Genomic DNA, 17,587 nt, shown 5'->3' on the forward strand with positions numbered 1-17,587 from the left:
GTGGCAAGCAAAATTGATTCTGTTGCCAAGTTCCCTGAGATGCCAGATGGCACTAGCTGGAAGACTGAAGGGGAAAGTGGGGCAGGGGGAATTACACTCTGTGGGTGCTGTGCCCAATCATCTGTCAGGCCCACCCACCACGTACTGTGGGTTGTTTGCAAAACAACCCACACTACACAGCTTGTCACCCATCATGGGTTAGAGTGTCGTGGAAATGCACCCAGTGTGTTTACATACGTGGTACAATAGAAACTGATCTGAATGTAAAAATCAGCACCTTCCTGCCTTCATTTTAGGTCTCCACCAGCAGCTCTTATGACTGTTCTTGCCACTCAAGAAGACTTACTAGAAAACATCCTAGAGTGCATCCCTGTTGGAGAGTTTGCAATGGTTCAGCCGCTGAGTGAGGAGTTTTGTCTTGTTTTAGGGTACCTTCTCACCTGGAAGTTAATCCTAACTTTCTTCAAGGCAGCAACTTCTCAGGTAAATCATTCTCACTTCTCTTCATCTTTCTAGGGAAAAACCAGTTCAGCTACAGTACCGATTTTACACATCTCCTCTTGCTAAACCTAATCTACAGCTGCAGGAAATTTAAAAAGCACCTTATTTTAAACCCATCAGAACTAATAAATACTAATAAACGTGTTACCACGTTACAGATTCTTTTGTCCAGAAAGTGGAGCTTCAGATTATCTGTTTTAATGGTATTCACATTTTAGGCCTTGTGAAAAAAGTATTCCTATATATCTGAAAAAGAGTTGTGGTTATTCTCATGCCTGCCTGGGTCAATAAGTTGTACAATCTGCATTCATGGAGCTCATGCTTCCAGCTGTGAGAAGGAAAGATTTGGAAGTGCATGGGGTGCATTGCCTTTTCATACTGGACAACAGAAATACTATCTCACATAAATGAGCTCTCTATTGTCTTTTACATAGCAGTTCTTCTACCTTGCTTATTTTAAGAGATGATAGCTATCAATGTGGAGGCTTTTAAAATTTGGTGGACAAATAACACACAATATGAATTCAAGCTTTATCTGTAAATCAGGGGTAGGGAACCTGTGGCCCTTCAGATGTTATTGAATTACAACCCATATCATCCATAGCCATTGGCCATGCTCACTAAGGCTGATGGGAGTTGGAGTACAGCAACACCTGAAGGACCAGAGGACTGTAAACATTAAGCACAATTACAAATATTTTAAAAACACGTGGAAGAATGCACTATTCCATTTTTTATTGTGCCTCAATAACCTGTTATTAGTATCCAACAACCTGTGCCTATAAAGGATGGCTATAGCACCGGCACCTGGTGTTTTATTGTGTGAGCTTTTTGTACAATGCTTCTTGTTCATGATAGTTTCTGTATTCGCTTCTCTCCATGTTCCATGGTCATAGGGACATTTTGATGGATTTTTCATTGTATGGCGTACAGCATGTTATTTTGCCCAGAGAACTAACTTCATCTTTACATTGCTAAACTGTTTCATACAAATAAGCATTAGATATATTTATCTAGCTTTTTAAATAGCTATAGCAACGAGGTACCATTACTGTACTGTGAGCATTTATTAAGCCTTAGAGCTCCATCACACTGGGGGAAACACGCTCCCTATCTTCGCTTCTCTGTCTGTGTTTTCGTTCCTCAGTTACTTCCTCTTTCAAAAGAGGAAGTGCAGAACGAGCACGAGGCCCATTCAGTCTGCTGTTCTAATGGTGCTGCGTCTCCTGCACACAACAGGAGAGAGCAGCAATTCCGAGTTTAAAAATATATCAGACTTAACGAGGGTTTTTTTTGTTGTTGCGAAAGGAAGGCCAGAAGGGGTGGGAGGCGGAGGACGTCATGTGAGGGACCTGAGCAAACTCCGTGAGTGCCCAGTAACAAGCATGCAATAAAACGCTCGTCGGATGGAGCTTTACGTACAAGAACATTCTTAACTAATCCCACTAAACCATTTGTCCCTCTCATTGTGTACATTCCTTTAGTTCATCAGCTTCTGGGAACAAATTTTATTGGAAATAATTTTTACATCTTTTTTCTTCACCAGCTGCGGGCTCTTTATTCACAATACCTTCGAAGAACTAAGAGTTTGAATAAACTATTGTATCACCTGTTTAGGCTCATGCCTGAAAACCCTGTCTTTCCAGGATCAACAACTGAACTTCCAAATAAGGATATAACAACGTACTTTACTGAAGAGCTTGAATTAGACATTAAAGGTCAGTCCAATTTTTAAAAAGTTTATCGAAAGCTTGTTGAATCTTGAAAAATCTTAAATAAAATTTAAAACTTTGCTGCAAGCTAGTCAATTCTTAAAAGCTTAAATACATTTTATACTAAAACATCATGGTTAAAAAGCCTTTTCACTCTTTCGCTCTGGCGACACAAGCTAGCTGTTGTTGAATTAGAATGAAACATGTCCTTCAGGGTGGCTATTGCAAATAATATGTTATCCCATCTTCTATTGGCTTTACATAATGATAGAAGAAGCAACTCCTGAAAAATACAAGGTTTACTTTGCATCCCACAAAAGTTGAGTTGTTGGCATGACTGCACCAGCTGTTTTTCTTAGGCTATGTCCTAGGTCATAATAGGAACAGCTGGAGCATTCTGCACCTCATGGTGGATGGTTTCCAAATGAAGGCACCAGTTATAGGTTTTCCTGTGCAGAGATCTGAACTTCCTTCGTGAGCTACCAACTTCCTTGCAATATTTCTCATGAAGAACTTTGTCCCCTTTTAGCCCAGGGTAGGGAGTTGTGAATAGGCTCTGCACCCTTCTGTTTTAAGGCACCATCGGCCATCCTTTCTCACAAGGAAAAATTTTAATGAGTGTAAGTTCCCTAGCCTGCCTTGTTAAATAGAAGCCCACTAGTAATTCCTATGCTGTGTCATTTCACTTCTCTCTTTTAGTGGCTAATTTTCCCTTTGGAATTGGAGAGGAATGAATAAGGGAAAATAACACAGAGGGAAGAGAAATAAACAGGCAGGCAGAGGCTCTTCCTCCTCTTTCTGTGTAATTGTGACCCATTTTAAACTTTCTCTGCCCTGTAGGCATGGAAGCAGTTAGAATTCTCAGTGGGTAGATACAGGCTTCACTCACGGAATTTCCTCAGTCTGTATCCAGGCTCTAAGTGAAAAATTCTGGCTGCAATCCTATGCCTGCTTACCTGGGCTCGCCGCTCTGACCATGTTACTCCGCTTCTGAAATCTCTTCATTGGCTTCCAATTCACTTCAGAATCCAATATAAACTTCTCCTGTTAACCTTCAAAGCTTTTCACGGTCTAGCTCCTTCCTATCTCTCCTCTCTCATCTCACACTATTGCCCCGCTCGTGCTCTTCGCTCCTCTGATGCCATGTTTCTCGCCTGCCCAAGGACCTCCACTTCCCTTGCTCGGCTTCGTCCATTTTCTTCTGCTGCCCCTTACACCTGGAACGCTCTTCCAGAACATTTGAGAACTACAAGTTCAATCGCAGCTTTTAAAGCTCAACTAAAAACTTTTCTTTTTCCTAAAGCTTTTAAAACTTGATGTTGTGCGGACTTTATACTGTTAGTTTTACCCTACCCTGTGCCTGCTTACCCTACCCTGTGCCTGTTTGGTGCATTCTCTTCCCCTCCTTATTGTTTTACTATGACTTTATTAGATTGTAAGCCTATGCGGCAGGGCCTTGCTATTTACTGTTTTACTCTGTACAGCACCATGTACATTGATGGTGCTATATAAATAAATAATAATAATAATAATAAGCTTTATTGAATTCAATGGGACTTTACTTCTGAAGAGGATAGCATTCACATTATCAAGAGATAACAGTCACTGAAAATGTTACTAGGGAAGGTGCCTGCTTCAAGTGCTCTTATCTCTACAAACTCTTCTCCCATTGGTTCCCCAGACACATCAACACTGTCGTCGCACATCCCACACCTGGCTTGCTCTGTTTACTGCATGACATTAAAAGATCTGCCAGCCATGGTTCGCCTTTGGTGGAATAGCTGTGAGAAACGAGTCTTCAACATCGTAGATAAATTTACAAGCAAATACGTCAGCAGTGTCCTTTCTTCACAAGAAATTTCTTCTGTGCAGACCAGTACACAGTTGTTTAATGGGATGATGGTTGGTAATATCTTCGTACACTTTTATCATCTAGATAGATTGATTTCATTGTATGGTATGTCTGACAGTACAACATGGTAAATGACAATGCAATCTGAAAGTTTATTGGAGGCACAGATATTTGAGGTGATACCTGAGCTCGCTTCCCCCCAAAAAGAGAGATTAATGCATGATCAGTGCTCTGAACTAGAACACCTTATTGTCCGCAATTCACACATTCTTAAATGAAGTGCTTCTTGTTCATTGAGGTGCTACAGTAACTATTTATCGTGAACAAAGTAAAATCTGGAATGCCTTGCAATTCTTGTGGTACACATGAAGCAGAACTATGCCAGGATAGTGCCTCTTTTGTGGTTATATGAAATGAGTGAGACTCAACTTGCATTATAGACTTATCTGGTAACATTGTAAAAGTTAGTAATTTCAGTGCCAGTACTGTCCTATCCTTTGAGTGGCAGACCGCTTGTTTAGATGGCTGTTTCCAGTATTAGTCTTCTGGCCAATGTTGAAAATGTTACAAGTATCGCGGTAGGAAGCAACCTTTTTCCATAGGACATAAAGTGCCAGTAGGGACATTCTCTTTTACTACTACTTCTGAACTATGATTATTTAAATCAACCTAGTACTTACTCAACCGTTTTTGAAATACAGTTTGACTTATTTTTATTTATAGCATTATTATCCCACTCTTCAGCCAAAAAGGCTTATAAAGACAAGAAGGTGTACAATCTAAAAGACATGGGCAAAAAAGGAAAAGGGAGCAGGAGGGAGGATTGGTCTTGGATGAACACCAACTTTTGTAGGAGGAGGGATGGAAGAGGATTGCAAGTACACTACTGTACATTTATAGCTCTCATGTATATGTTAAAATCGCCTAATACTTTGTTTCTTTTGAAAGTGAGGATTGTGTCTACTGCATGTTTGTTTGTCCACAGGTTAAAGCTCGATCCGCTACTCGAGAAGTCATTGCTACCTACTCAGTTGATGATATATTCATTGAATTGATAATACAGCTTCCCCCAAATTACCCGCTTGGCTCCATAACTGTTGAGAGTGGAAAGAGAGTTGGAGTAGCAGTCCAGCAATGGCGCAATTGGATGCTGCAGTTGAGCACATACCTCACTCATCAAGTATGTTTCACATTAAAAAACAACACCTTTTGATTCCAAAAGCACCATGGCAGTTCAGTCCTTGCCTTATAATATTCCCCACAAGTTAAATAAATTAGATCTGCTCTGGGCAGCAGATGAGTATAGGAGCTCTGTTCTGGTAAGCCCCGTATAGCTCTGTCACTTTAGAGCAACCCAGAGACCACATGTGACTCTTGGCCTCACTCTGTGTGGTCTCTGCTATGTCTTCAGGCAGCAATTGCATACCTTTCTGTTGTGATTGAGCTGCCACTGTGAGGAGTAAGAAAAGAGAGTGGCAAGCCCAGCCACAGCACCTAAAGTTGGGATAGCATCCTTTGGAATGACACCCTAAGCTGGCGGTAGGCCACACATGGTCTTGCTGCCCCGCTGGTGCAGCCCAAGCCTTTTTTGCAGTGGTGTCAAAATGTAGCTGGTATGTCACAGATTTTCAGTGACTAATTGGAAAGGGAGCCTAAAACATCCATACTGCACTTGTTTAGAGGTTTGGCACTGCTATGGAAGCTGAAAATGGCCAAATCGCATTTGCAAACAAGTAAGATATTCCACCAAAAGTCAGCATTTTTTTCCCCCTGGTGGCCCCTTGGCAGTGGTAGGGGGCTGTTCTGAGGATGTGCTTCAGCTCCGAGGAGCTGAAAATGGCCCCCAGGCCCCCTGGAATTGCCTGCCCCTGCTCTAAACATTGTGCACTTCTTTGGCCTCCTGTTTTCACTGTTCCTCCACAGTAAGGGGCAAGAAAAGAGAGTGTAGTGTCATGTCCTTTGGACTCCTGTTCTCATTCTGTACTGAGCCAGGAATTCAGCAGAGACAGAGAAGCAATCTTGCTGCCACTTGAAGGCGAGTTACATGATCTTTTCAATGCTTGGGTGTATGAATGGACGTGTGGGGTGTGAAAGAGAGAGGCAGAATGAATGGATGGATGATGAAAGGAAAAAGGACAAAATGGGTAGCTCCACCCTGTTTTAGATTTGGATCTACCCAGTACTGGGTACTGGGTAGTACTTTGGCCACATAATGAGAAGACAGGATACCCTGGAGAAGAGGCTAATGCTAGGGAAAGTGGAAGGCAAGAGGAAGAGGGACTGACCAAGGGCAAGATAGATGGATGATATTCTGGAGGTGACAGATTTGACCTTGGGGGAGCTAGGGGTGGCGACGGCCGACAGAAGGCTCTGGCGTGGGCTGGTCCATGAAGTCACGAAGAGTCGGAAGCGACTGAACGAATAAACAACAACAACAAAGTACTGGGAGGCAGCCCACAGCCATGGAAGAATGAGGCCCACAATTTCAGTAAGGTTCCCCACTGTGGAATTCGATACAGCTAAGGTGATATGTTTATTGTTGGTGTCCCTCAGATTGCTTATATTTGCAGCCATTTCAGAGAGGTAAGAGACTAGGAAAAGCCCCGTGGGTGCAATGTCGGGACTATGGGCATAGTACTTGATTACTGAGTTGCTTGGCAACTTGCCATTTAGCACTTCCCGACTTTTTCAGAAGCTACTTCCTCTTAAATTTGCACTATCCAGGGTGGGTTTTCCCCAGACATATTCCAAATACCAGAAACATTGCCAAAGAGGGGATGTTTCTATCTATCTGAGTACTATTCTATTTAGCTTCCCAAAATAAATAAACAGTCCTGAAATTTTGTTCATTTGTATGTTAGGACTGATGTAAGTTCAATAGGGAATATGCACAAAATCCAGCAATTTACTTGGATTGGAAGAACCCCTTGTGTTCTAAAAACCTATTCTCATTTTGAGCAACAAGAAGGTAACATAGCATAGGTATTAATCAAAATGTCTGCCGGGCAAACTTGTCCTATGGAACATGACTACAGCTACATTCCAAGAGCAGGGCAAAATGGTCGCCAAACATAGCTGAATGCCACAGTAGGAAATCCCTGATCTAGGCAACATTAATTAAAATATTTTTTAAGTTGTAGTATAACTTTCCTGTAAAATATTTGTAAGGATTGTGAACTAGTATAGTCATTATAGAAGGGCTGAAATACTGTAAAAACTTGAAATCATACATTTTTCATTACTAAGAAGACTTTCCTCTTGTTTTAGAATGGAAGCATTATGGAAGGCTTAGCACTGTGGAAAAACAATGTGGATAAACGTTTTGAGGGTGTTGAAGACTGCATGATCTGTTTCTCAGTCATACATGGCTCTAACTACTCTCTCCCAAAAAAAGCTTGCAGAACATGTAAGAAGAAGTTCCATTCAGCCTGTCTGGTAAGTACCTGAAATAAACAAATTTTGAACCATGCTTTAAATGGAAAAAAAAACGTATGCAAATTTGATACACACAAGACATCTGTTCCACTAGCAATAATCATATCAAAATAACTGCTGAAGCTGTATCGTTTTAGTAAAATTGATAGATGAGTAACCATCTATCCCTTCAGAAAACATGTTTTACTTCTGTATTGTATCATATACTTTTGATGGTGACTCCTAGTTAAGTTATATACCAAAGCTGAATATCTTAAATTGCAGTACTGGGACATATGGGAAAGAGCTGTATGAACATAGTAGGGTTCTCCCCCCCCCCTGCATACTTAAGGGCAAATATGCCCCTGGATTATAGCAGGATTCTGACAGTTAAATCTTTAGGCATCCACATGGGCATAAAACTTTTGCAGGATGATGTATTTCTAACTTTAACTTCTAAAATGTGTAGTTAATGAATTGGTTTTTTTTACAGAATTTTGTGAAGTTTAGTCAACTAAAATGTATTTGTCTAGCTAGTTATTATTTTATATTGTATGTCTTCCAAACAAAACTGATTTTAATGCTTTTTAAATTTTATTTTCTAGTACAAATGGTTTACATCTAGTAACAAATCCACCTGTCCACTTTGCCGAGAGACCTTCTTCTGAAATATGTCGCCGTCTTTGCTTCAGGGAGCTTCTCAAATGAAATCAATAGACAATCACATCTGGATTTAGCTGTGAAACAAGCTAATTTGGTTTTAGTTTATTTACAAATAAAAATCTTAAGACGTTTGTTGATCAATGTGACATATAAAAATATATGTGGTAACTTTTATATTAATCTTTATTTATTCTATTAAAATAAAATATCCTGACATTTCAGATGGAAACTGATGAAGTGTAAAAACTTAAGGGTGGGCACTTTGATTAACCCCATCTTAAAGAATTGAAAGACTAGCTGTGCAAACTTATGCATGTCTACTCATAATTAACTCCCATCAAGTTCAGTGGGACTTGTGATGAAGCCCATCTCATTTGCAGGGAAAGTCTTCTTAGAATCGCCTTTGGGATGCTGTACCAAATGCACCTTTGCTTTGATCCAGCAAGACAGTTCTTATATTCTCTTAATAGCAAGACTGTAAGCAACAGAAGGAATGTTTCTCAATACCAGATGCCTGCAGAAAAATAACTTGGCATGATGGCCGGCACATCTCAATATTTCCATGGCAGCTCATTTTGTGGAGATAATTCCGACTGTGTTCACTCAATATTACACTCATAATTTGTCTTGCAAGTCTCAGTTTTATACATATGCAAACACTGTATGTTTCATTTCTAAATAGAGTGACAACCCCACTTCTATGGCTAGCTCATGAGCCTATAACAAATACTGCCACTGATTGTAGTTTAAATTCTACAGTTTTGTTTGCGTTTTAAAAGGTGGCTTCTGGCATATGATAAATCCTCCATGGACAGGCTTCAAGACTTTTGGAATTTGAGTATTGAGAGGTTCTCTCTTCCTGCTTGTCTGGAAAGTGCTCTGGTGCCTTGTAAACCACACTTCTGTAATGTTTCAATAATTTCATCTGCAATTAAAAACAGCAATTTACAGTTGAGTTCAAAGTAGCAGCTGGCCACAGAAAGCCTATCTTAATTACTGGTCAAGACCATCTTCAAAATTCTTCAAGTATTAATTATGCAACATTCCCCTTTCATTTTAGATTAACTGCTTTTTTAGCGAGTAAAAAGGAATGCAGAAGGATTGACATTAGATAGCAGGTTGCAGCTACAGGAGAGGGGATAGAAAAATAGGGAAGGCTTTACCCTAACTCTTTTATCTTTTGGCCATGGAGGGCCTACGTCACCTATCATGTCCATGTTTTTCTCTCTACCTATTACTTGGTTATTAAAACATGGAAAAATAATCTTGTATAAGAATATGGTAGTGTAAGCTTATTACTATAGATCTACCAGACAATTTTTGCTCATTTTAAACTGAAGCTTGAGCAGTGTAGACATGCAGAAAATTTTGAAAATACGAAAAAGTTCGAAGCTCAAGCTTTCATAAGAATTTATTTCCTCCGCGCCAAACAAGCAGGCCAACCCTGCTGCCAACGGGATGATGGACATCTGTGCTTGGCCAATCAGTGTGGCATGAAGGCAGGTCCCCAGGCACAGCAGCACAGTTAGGCTGTTGCCACCAGCAGGGAGGAAGAAGGAGAAGGCTAATCGAGATGTGTGAGGGAGGTGACGGGGCTGCACCACATGCAAATTTCAGAGGGGGATTCACTATGCATGCGCCATATTTGCATTATTCATAAGCCCCTCTGGGGTGTGGGGACTGAGGGGCAAAAAAGCAGGCAGGACTAGTGACCATGGCAACAAGAGATCAAGAATTAGCCTAGCCTCACTTGTTTTAAAAACGTGTACCTCTTCTACTCCCTTCCTTACACCTCTAGTCCTTCTCTGTTTAAGATGAAGAAACTTTTGGCAGCAGGGTATCATTCCACAGCACCTAGTTCTTCCTACATACTTAATCAATGATAGACCAGTGAAGATTCTCAGCTTAGAGCTGAAGTGTTTCTGCTTAAAGCTCCAGACTGGAACAGGAGCTCTGTAATTCTGATTGAAGCTCACAGGGTGCAATGTGTGCGGAGTTTCAGGAGGAAAAAATGGATATCCAATACTCTTTCTTTTATTCTCTCAAAGTCTGCTCTGACTATACTACAAAAAGCTAACAGGTTCAGAATGGGGTCTAGCTGCTAACCCTAAAACAGGTTTGCTTTATTGAGTAAGGTTTCTTGAAACTGGGAAAGGGTGGCCTTTTTTCTTTCGCCTTTGAAAATGCAGTAAAGAGATCTTTAACCTCATGATACAAATCCCCCTGACCCTAATCCTGGATATTTACTATAGGCTGTTAGAACCTCAAGGAAGGCAATTCAGTCTGTGCCCCTCCATTTTCATGCTTTTCTCCCTGCTTTCATCTTCAACATTCTGTAGGTCATAATAACTCAAAATGCATGTTCAGCTATGTTTTGGATTTTTAAAAATTTACAAACGAATATACTTCCGCATACTTCAAGCATCTCCACAGGAAGAAACCAAGTCCCTCAGCCTCCCCCAGCGTAGTGCTCTCCAGATGTTTTCGACTTCAGCTCTCATCAGCCACATCCAGCATGGCCAGTAGGGAATTTCTAGAGTTGTCTAAAACACCTGGGAGCACCAGGTTGGGGAAGGCTGCACTACTTTATTTTTTTGTGGTCCCATTTAGCATTGGAATTGATAGTCACAGGATAACCCAATTGGACATTAGAGGAAACAGCCCCCTTTCATGAGTTGTGCGAAGGAGGTCCACATGATAAAAGGGAAGCAGGGCCACACGTCCGGGTCCTATCCACAACGTTCTGCACTGGGCCATCCCAGCCTGCGCACATTGAACATGGACGTATGTTAAGGGGCATCTATGCATGAGATGCACTTTGCAGATGTCCACACTCAATGTGTGTACCGATGGGGATGGCCCATCATGAAACACTAGGGGTGAGAGCTATGGTCCCCGCTTTCCCTTTATCACACCATGCTCTTTCATGTGAGTAATATAAGTGCTTTCACAGGTGGTGTTAAATAGCAATAGCTGAATGCTAGATAGACCATACTGCAGCCTACCCCAACCTGGTGCCTTCCAGTTGTTTTGGTTTAGAGCTCCCAGCATTCCTAACTACTGGCATGCCTGATGGAGCTAATGGGAGCAGAAGTCCAAAACACCTGGAGGGCACCAGGTTGGGGAAAGTCACCATAAGGGATAACAGCTCAGACCATGTATTCAAGAGTGACAACACAGTTTGCCGTGCCCCTGGCAAGACTCATTCAAAGTGATTATGTAATATTCAAAATAATTCCTCTGCCTGAAAAGATTTAATATGACAAATGGAAGACTATACTGGTTTTAGGATGTTTTCAAAGTGATTCAGTGAACTTGTAGGTTTAAGAGGAGAAAAGGAAATGAAACCAAATACAGCTACCTGAATTATTTTCTTTGATTGTAACTAGGTAAAATAATCCTTTTGCTGAAAGCAAGTCTGACACCAGTGGAATGAGTCTGTCCATAACTTCTCTGCCATTTTTGCCTCCAGCCCAAGCTGCCTCTATTCCATGACTTTGTATCTAGAAAAAATGAAATTAGAAAAGTTGCACTTTGACCACACAGCATATTAGAAGAAACAACTTGACCTCTGCAAACGCTGAAGTAATACATATATGAATTCAGTTGCTAAGAGGGACTGCTAAGTAAATGTGCACAGGATTGAGCTGCAAGCTTTTTAGCAAAAGTACAGGAGAAATATGGAAATATTTTACAAGGTTATCTAGTTAAAGGCAAAGACAAATTTAGAAATACTGCAGCTGAACAGGCGAAATTCAAATTCCAAAGACCAGAGTCCATCTCTGAAAATTTCAGAGAAGAGAAACAAACCCATATATGCAATAAGTTGATAAAAGGTTTTGTCAAATGTGATCACATAAAATTCTTACCTCAACAGATGGGGTTACTACATAGGGTGGGTTAAATAACAGCACATCAACTTTCCCATGTAATCGTGGCAACAATCCAGTTACCTAGACATCAGTTGAAACAAAATAACATGAATGTAATAAAAGCAAAAGTTAGCCGTGTATCACCTGCTTATTGAAAAACAATCTTCAATGAGTCAGTAAGATGCGATAGGAAAAAATGTTTACAGGTATACAAACTCGTTCATCTTGAGCACCTGACATCTATTCAGGTAGAAAAGGCTGACTTATTATTAAAACAATATTGATTATCTATCCCAAAGCTGTCTTGTCTTTATTTCAAGAGAAGTACAAAAAGAATCCACATATTAAGCCAAAGTAGCTTTATGAAGTTTTCAACAAGTTCTCCAAACTACTGAATGGGAAAACTTCGCTACAACTATTCTTCAGAAGCTGTGAAAAATAAGGGTACCTCTACATTAAAATGGTTAATGCTTCTAGAACTCCTTAGGGTTCAGTATTATGAAAGGATACAATGCTATATCCTTGTGATGAAACAATGTCCCTTTACTCGGGAACAGGAGCAGCCTTTTGTGCTCACATGATGTGCAAATTATTATTTTAATAATAATAATAATAATAATAATAATAATAATAATAATAATAATAATATGAAAACATAGCTGGCCTATCACTTATAACTTAAATCTCACCAGATCAGTAACAATGGGTTGAACGTCAACGTTGTTACGTATAGCTGTCTCTGCCGTGCAGAGGCTTGCCACAGGGTTGATATCGGTACACCTATAAGCACAAAATGAGTCACATTTCAGTTAATGCAAGATATCGGTGGTCAACTGAAAAAGTAACCGGTCATGAATATCATTTAGATGAGATGATATTAAAACTGTCACAATCGACACACATTAATATCTACAAGAGTCTTAGTAAGAGACTCTTGTCTTGTAGTTTGTAATAGGTCTGTGCACCGCCTTGGCCCAAATCTGAGCCAAGGCGGGCCAATTCAGCTTGCCTTGGCCCGGATCTGATATGGCACTGGGTCGGCCCTAGGCCAAAACAGATTGGCACCAAAGCCTTGGGGCATCTCGGGCCGATTTGGAGCGGTTTTGGTCATTCCTTTTTGTTGCTGCCGTAGTTTGCAGCCACAAATATAGTAAAAACACAGACACTGTGATCTTAACTCTAAATCGTGGCTCGGCTCTCTGGGAGGAGGACGCGATTCACAGATAAGCCCCGGTAGGTTGCGGAGGGAAAGGTGGTGAGGGGGTTGGGAAGGGGGGATGAGGGGGCTGTGAGAGGGTGAGGGGGCTGCAAAGTGGCACCCAGGAACCTGCAAGGCGAAGCTGCTTCTGGGGGTGGGGGTGGATCTTGCTTCATCTCCAAGGCAAGGTGGACACCCCCTGAAGCACCCCAAGTTGGGGGGGCTGTATACAGCCCTAGTTTGTAACTACTAAGACAGGGTTGGAGAATGTGGCTCTCCAGATGTTGTTGGACTGCAACTTCCCTCAGCCCTAGATAGGGCTGATCTGGAGGGCCACACGTTCCCCATCCCTGAATTAAGATATGCTTTTATGACTACGCAGAATTCAAATTTCTCTAGTATGAATTTCGTAAGGAAAGTACTTCCACCCGTCCCCAGTTCTTCAGTGTTAATCAGCTCATGAGGAAATTTTGCTCATGATCCTACATTGAATTAACCATATGGTCCAAAGTATTTTTAAAAGTTATTAAGTAACTAGTGTTTAGCTTTCTGGGCACTTCTATTTGGCGGAGGGATATATGCCCCTCAAGCTTTGAAAGAAAATGCAGTGGTAATCTTTATTTGCCAAGACTAATCAAATACCCCTAAACAGACATCACACCAAACTATGGAGAATAAAGCTTAATTATGAATTGACACAATGCATTGATTGTCAAACCATGATTTGCAATCTATGGTTAGGCCGCTAACCATTTTGCAGCAAATGGTTAGTGAGTGTGTTTAAACTGTGGTTATGTAGCCACTATGGTTAAGAATGGCTCACACAGCATGCTAAGTCATGGTTCACATGACACATTAAGCCACAATGTTTGGCTCAAAATGCTTAACCACCATGGCTTAGCCTGTCATTTGAACAGGTTCTTCTGGTAAACCAAAATGGTTCGAAGAGGGTTTACAAGGCATGATTTGGAGTGATGTCTGATAGTTATGTCCATTACGTTGCCTACAGAAGCTGCTACACTATGAAGATGGAAGTGGACTTATGAAGCTAAGCACTGAAAAGGGGGTGGGGGGAACTAAAGCAGACAAGTAGGTATAAAGTATAGTTTGCTTAAGGGTTAAGTTCTAATACAGAGTTAACATGAACCATGTTTGACGTAATAACTGACCTGAGCCATTGGCTTGTAGAACTTACAGGTATGTAGTATTAACACCTTTTCACCTAAGGCTATGCATCTTCTTTGACTAATGATACCTGCACATTAATGATACCTGCACATAATCACACTTCTCATATTCAAAGTTTTAAAACAAAATCAAACTATATCACTAAACTAAAAGAACTACTGAAGTACAATCATACGGGCACCTTTAAGGAGTCAATTGCATTTCTCTGCATTATTTAAAATGGCCCATACTTACATGTATAATGCTTCAGGTCCAACAATCGAAGCTAAAAAAGTCGAAACTACTCCAGATCCAGATCCTACTTCAAGGCAGATGTCAATTCTAAATGTTTTTGGCATAAAGGAAGGCCACAAGGAGATTAATATGAAGGCTACACTGTTACATACAGGTCAGATAAACAGTGCCTACATAATTTAGGGTGCAATCCTATGAGTGTGTATAAAGAAAGAAATCTGACAATTTCCAGCATTCCTCAGCCAACATGGTATTTTGGGTGTCATTAGCGGTGGCAGTTAAGATGATCCACACGGCAAAAGTTGCTTTCTTGCCAAGCCCTTTGAAACAGCTCCAGCACTCTTGTGCTGTATCTCAGCAAGTTCTTCTGGTGGATTGTGTCATATTGATCAGTGGAAGGGATACATTTCAGCTATCTACTTCAGACAACAAATGTACCAGCCCTGCTTTTTTGCTGCTAGGTTCCTCTGTATGTTAATTTTGACTGGCACATAAAACAATTCTCACACATGGCAGCTTGGTCATCATCTGCATGTTATTCAGAAGAACCCAGAGGACCCTTTCTTTGGCCACCCCCAGACTGGAATGGCCTGCAGGAGGAGATTTGTCGGCTTAATATTCTCTCTGAGTTTAAGACAGCCATAAAAACTAATCTCTTCCAGCAGATGAATTTTAAACCTAAGAATTTTAAGATGTTGTGATTGTTATTTTAATATTGAATCAGTTTTATATGCTCTTTTAACCATTTTTTATGTATTATATTGTTGTATTTAATGTTGTTCCCCACCTCGATCCAGAGGGAGAGGCGGGTAAGAAATCATCATCATCATCATGTATTCAGTGGGATAAGTTACTCGGACAAAAGTATGTGCTAAGTTCACAGACAAACAATTCTTTTATTTAATTTATATCCCACCTTTTTGGCAAAAATGACACTCAAGGCAGCTAACAACAATTAAATATAGATTAAATTCAAAACAACAACAACAATAATATAATTTATTTCTTACCCGCCTCTCCGCTTTGATTGAGGCGGGGAACAACAATAAGCGATAAAATACATAAAACTGAATTAAAACATAATGTATTGTTAAAAACATCCTAAAACATTCTAAAAACATCTTAAAATTCCACTGGATAGGCCTGCTAGAAGAGATCAGTCAATAATAATAAATTTATTAATCTTAATTAACACATAACATAAAGATCCCTAAGAACATAATTAAATGTAACCACCTGTTCATTTTTTATTTCACCTTTCCTCTGAGCTGAAGGCAGTACACATGAATGTATGGTTGTGAGCTGCCCTGGGAAGGCTTCTGCCCTGAAAGACTTCTAGGAAATGTTTTAAATAAAATAAATACATGCAACATATATCTTCCTTACATTTGACCCATTGAAATAAAACTTAGTCATGACTAATTTAAGCCCCATTCATTTCAATGGGTCTACTCTGAGTATGATATATGTTGGGTTTTACCCATGGCGTGTATCCCCCCTCCTGTCCCACAACAATTCTGCGAAATAGGTTACGTTGAGACAGGGTAGGCTGGCCCAGTTACCTGAGTGTGGATTTGAAAATGGCCCTCGCGGGTCCTAGCCATGGCACCACATAGGTGGCCACACACACAGGAGTTGGGGAGCAGCAAACATATTTACCACTGCATAACACACATGGTTCAGGAACACACTTGCTTCATATGTGAATGAAAAACATTTCCCAGGTGTGCTTTAAAAGAGGTGTGGAGTGTGCCAAGCGGCCCTCAAGGACCTCTGCTGTATTGTTATGACAAAGGACATGCTTGGAACAGGCGATGTCAGTTTCTGTGCAGGCTGAGCCATAAGCAGGATATGACACTTTGAAAACTGCATTTGGAGTGTGTCCTGGGCCCCAACAGTTGTCACTACTGTTATAAACCATTTTAAAGCCAGTGTGGTATAGTGGCTAAGGTGTCGGACTGGGAGTCGGGAGATCCGGGTTCTAGTCCCCATTTGGGCCATGGAAACTCACGGGTGACTTTGGGCCAGTAACAGACTCTCAGCCCAACTCACCTCACAGAGTTGTTGTTGAGAGGAGAAGGATTATGTATGCCGCCTTGGGTTCCTTGGAGGAAGACAGGCGGGATATAAATGCAAAAATAAAATAAAAATAAAGCAGTAGTGTAGATCCTGCCTAAATACATACAAGATGCATGGAAGGAGCTTAGAGCTGCTTAAGACAAGACAGGTGAGAATAAAGCGATTAGGCCCAGGGAGCATGGGCAATGTTCAAGAATGATGGGAGTTGTAGTCAAAAACCTCTGGAGGAGCCCAGGTTGGAGAAGGCGGTAACGAAAACCACGTGACCACCACCAATGTCCATCATGGGGCTGCAAATGCGTTTCCTGCTGCCTCCCTGCTGTGCCCACTCCTCCACACCAGCCCCCATTCTCCCCTGTCTTCCAATTGGCCCTCTTAAGCCACGCCCAAGCGGCCTCTCACCCGGCGCTCCTCAGCTCCTCCGCGTCTCCCTCCAGGGCATCCAGCAGCAGGAAAGTGTCTTCGGAGGGCTCGTAGACCTCGCCGAAGGGGCCCTGCGGGCCCACGTGCTGGTGCCACGGCGTAGGGATCATCGCCCACCGCGGCCGCCGCCTCGCCCACCGCGCCGGAAACGGATTGGCGTCGAAGTCGCCCTAGACTAGTCGCAGCCTACTTTTCCTAGCTCTATGGTTTGCGCATCCCTCCACGAGGCGGGGTCAGGGCAAGAGGCGGAGGGCTGCTGTTCACTCCGCGCACGCCTGCGGAACTGAAGCCCCTCCGTCCGGTTCGTTCCCGCCGGCGCTCGGCTGCGGCGCGTTAGGGAAGGTCGAAGAGCGACGGAGTATAGAGATGCAGTGGTAAAGTCACGCGCCGCCCGAGTTCCTATTGTCAGTCCCGGTCTACCACCGAATTGGGTCTCCACCGTAATCTCCAC

General features: G+C 41.6%; 2 protein-coding genes across 3 annotated transcripts in view; one reads left to right on the top strand and one right to left on the bottom strand.

Annotated features, from left to right (window-relative positions):
* LTN1 (listerin E3 ubiquitin protein ligase 1) overlaps positions 1-8,273 on the top strand; it is a 37,230-nt gene extending 28,957 nt beyond the window's left edge. Inside the window, exons 25-30 of the mRNA XM_063126721.1 lie at positions 297-483; positions 2,048-2,219; positions 3,895-4,115; positions 5,051-5,245; positions 7,333-7,500; positions 8,085-8,273. Of these exons, the coding sequence (XP_062982791.1) occupies positions 297-483; positions 2,048-2,219; positions 3,895-4,115; positions 5,051-5,245; positions 7,333-7,500; positions 8,085-8,147 (1,006 nt within the window). The 3' untranslated portion in view covers positions 8,148-8,273. The remainder of the gene's footprint in view (positions 1-296; positions 484-2,047; positions 2,220-3,894; positions 4,116-5,050; positions 5,246-7,332; positions 7,501-8,084) is intronic.
* N6AMT1 (N-6 adenine-specific DNA methyltransferase 1) lies at positions 8,212-17,272 on the bottom strand. Of its 2 annotated transcripts, XM_063126722.1 has the most exons (6): positions 17,116-17,271; positions 14,635-14,721; positions 12,704-12,794; positions 12,012-12,095; positions 11,504-11,645; positions 8,212-9,067 (listed from the first exon to the last, which is right to left on the bottom strand). In XM_063126722.1, exons 1-6 carry the CDS (start codon positions 17,244-17,246, stop codon positions 8,961-8,963), a joined length of 642 nt encoding a protein of 213 aa, XP_062982792.1. In that variant the 5' UTR covers positions 17,247-17,271; the 3' UTR covers positions 8,212-8,960. The 2 variants fall into 2 exon arrangements, with proteins under 2 accessions (XP_062982792.1, XP_062982793.1); XM_063126723.1 differs by lacking the exon at positions 14,635-14,721 and having other exon boundaries at positions 17,116-17,272.
* Between the last annotated feature and the right edge of the window lie 315 nt (positions 17,273-17,587).

This window comes from Elgaria multicarinata, chromosome 5, assembly GCF_023053635.1.
Source record: "Elgaria multicarinata webbii isolate HBS135686 ecotype San Diego chromosome 5, rElgMul1.1.pri, whole genome shotgun sequence".
Lineage (NCBI taxonomy): Eukaryota > Metazoa > Chordata > Lepidosauria > Squamata > Anguidae > Elgaria > Elgaria multicarinata.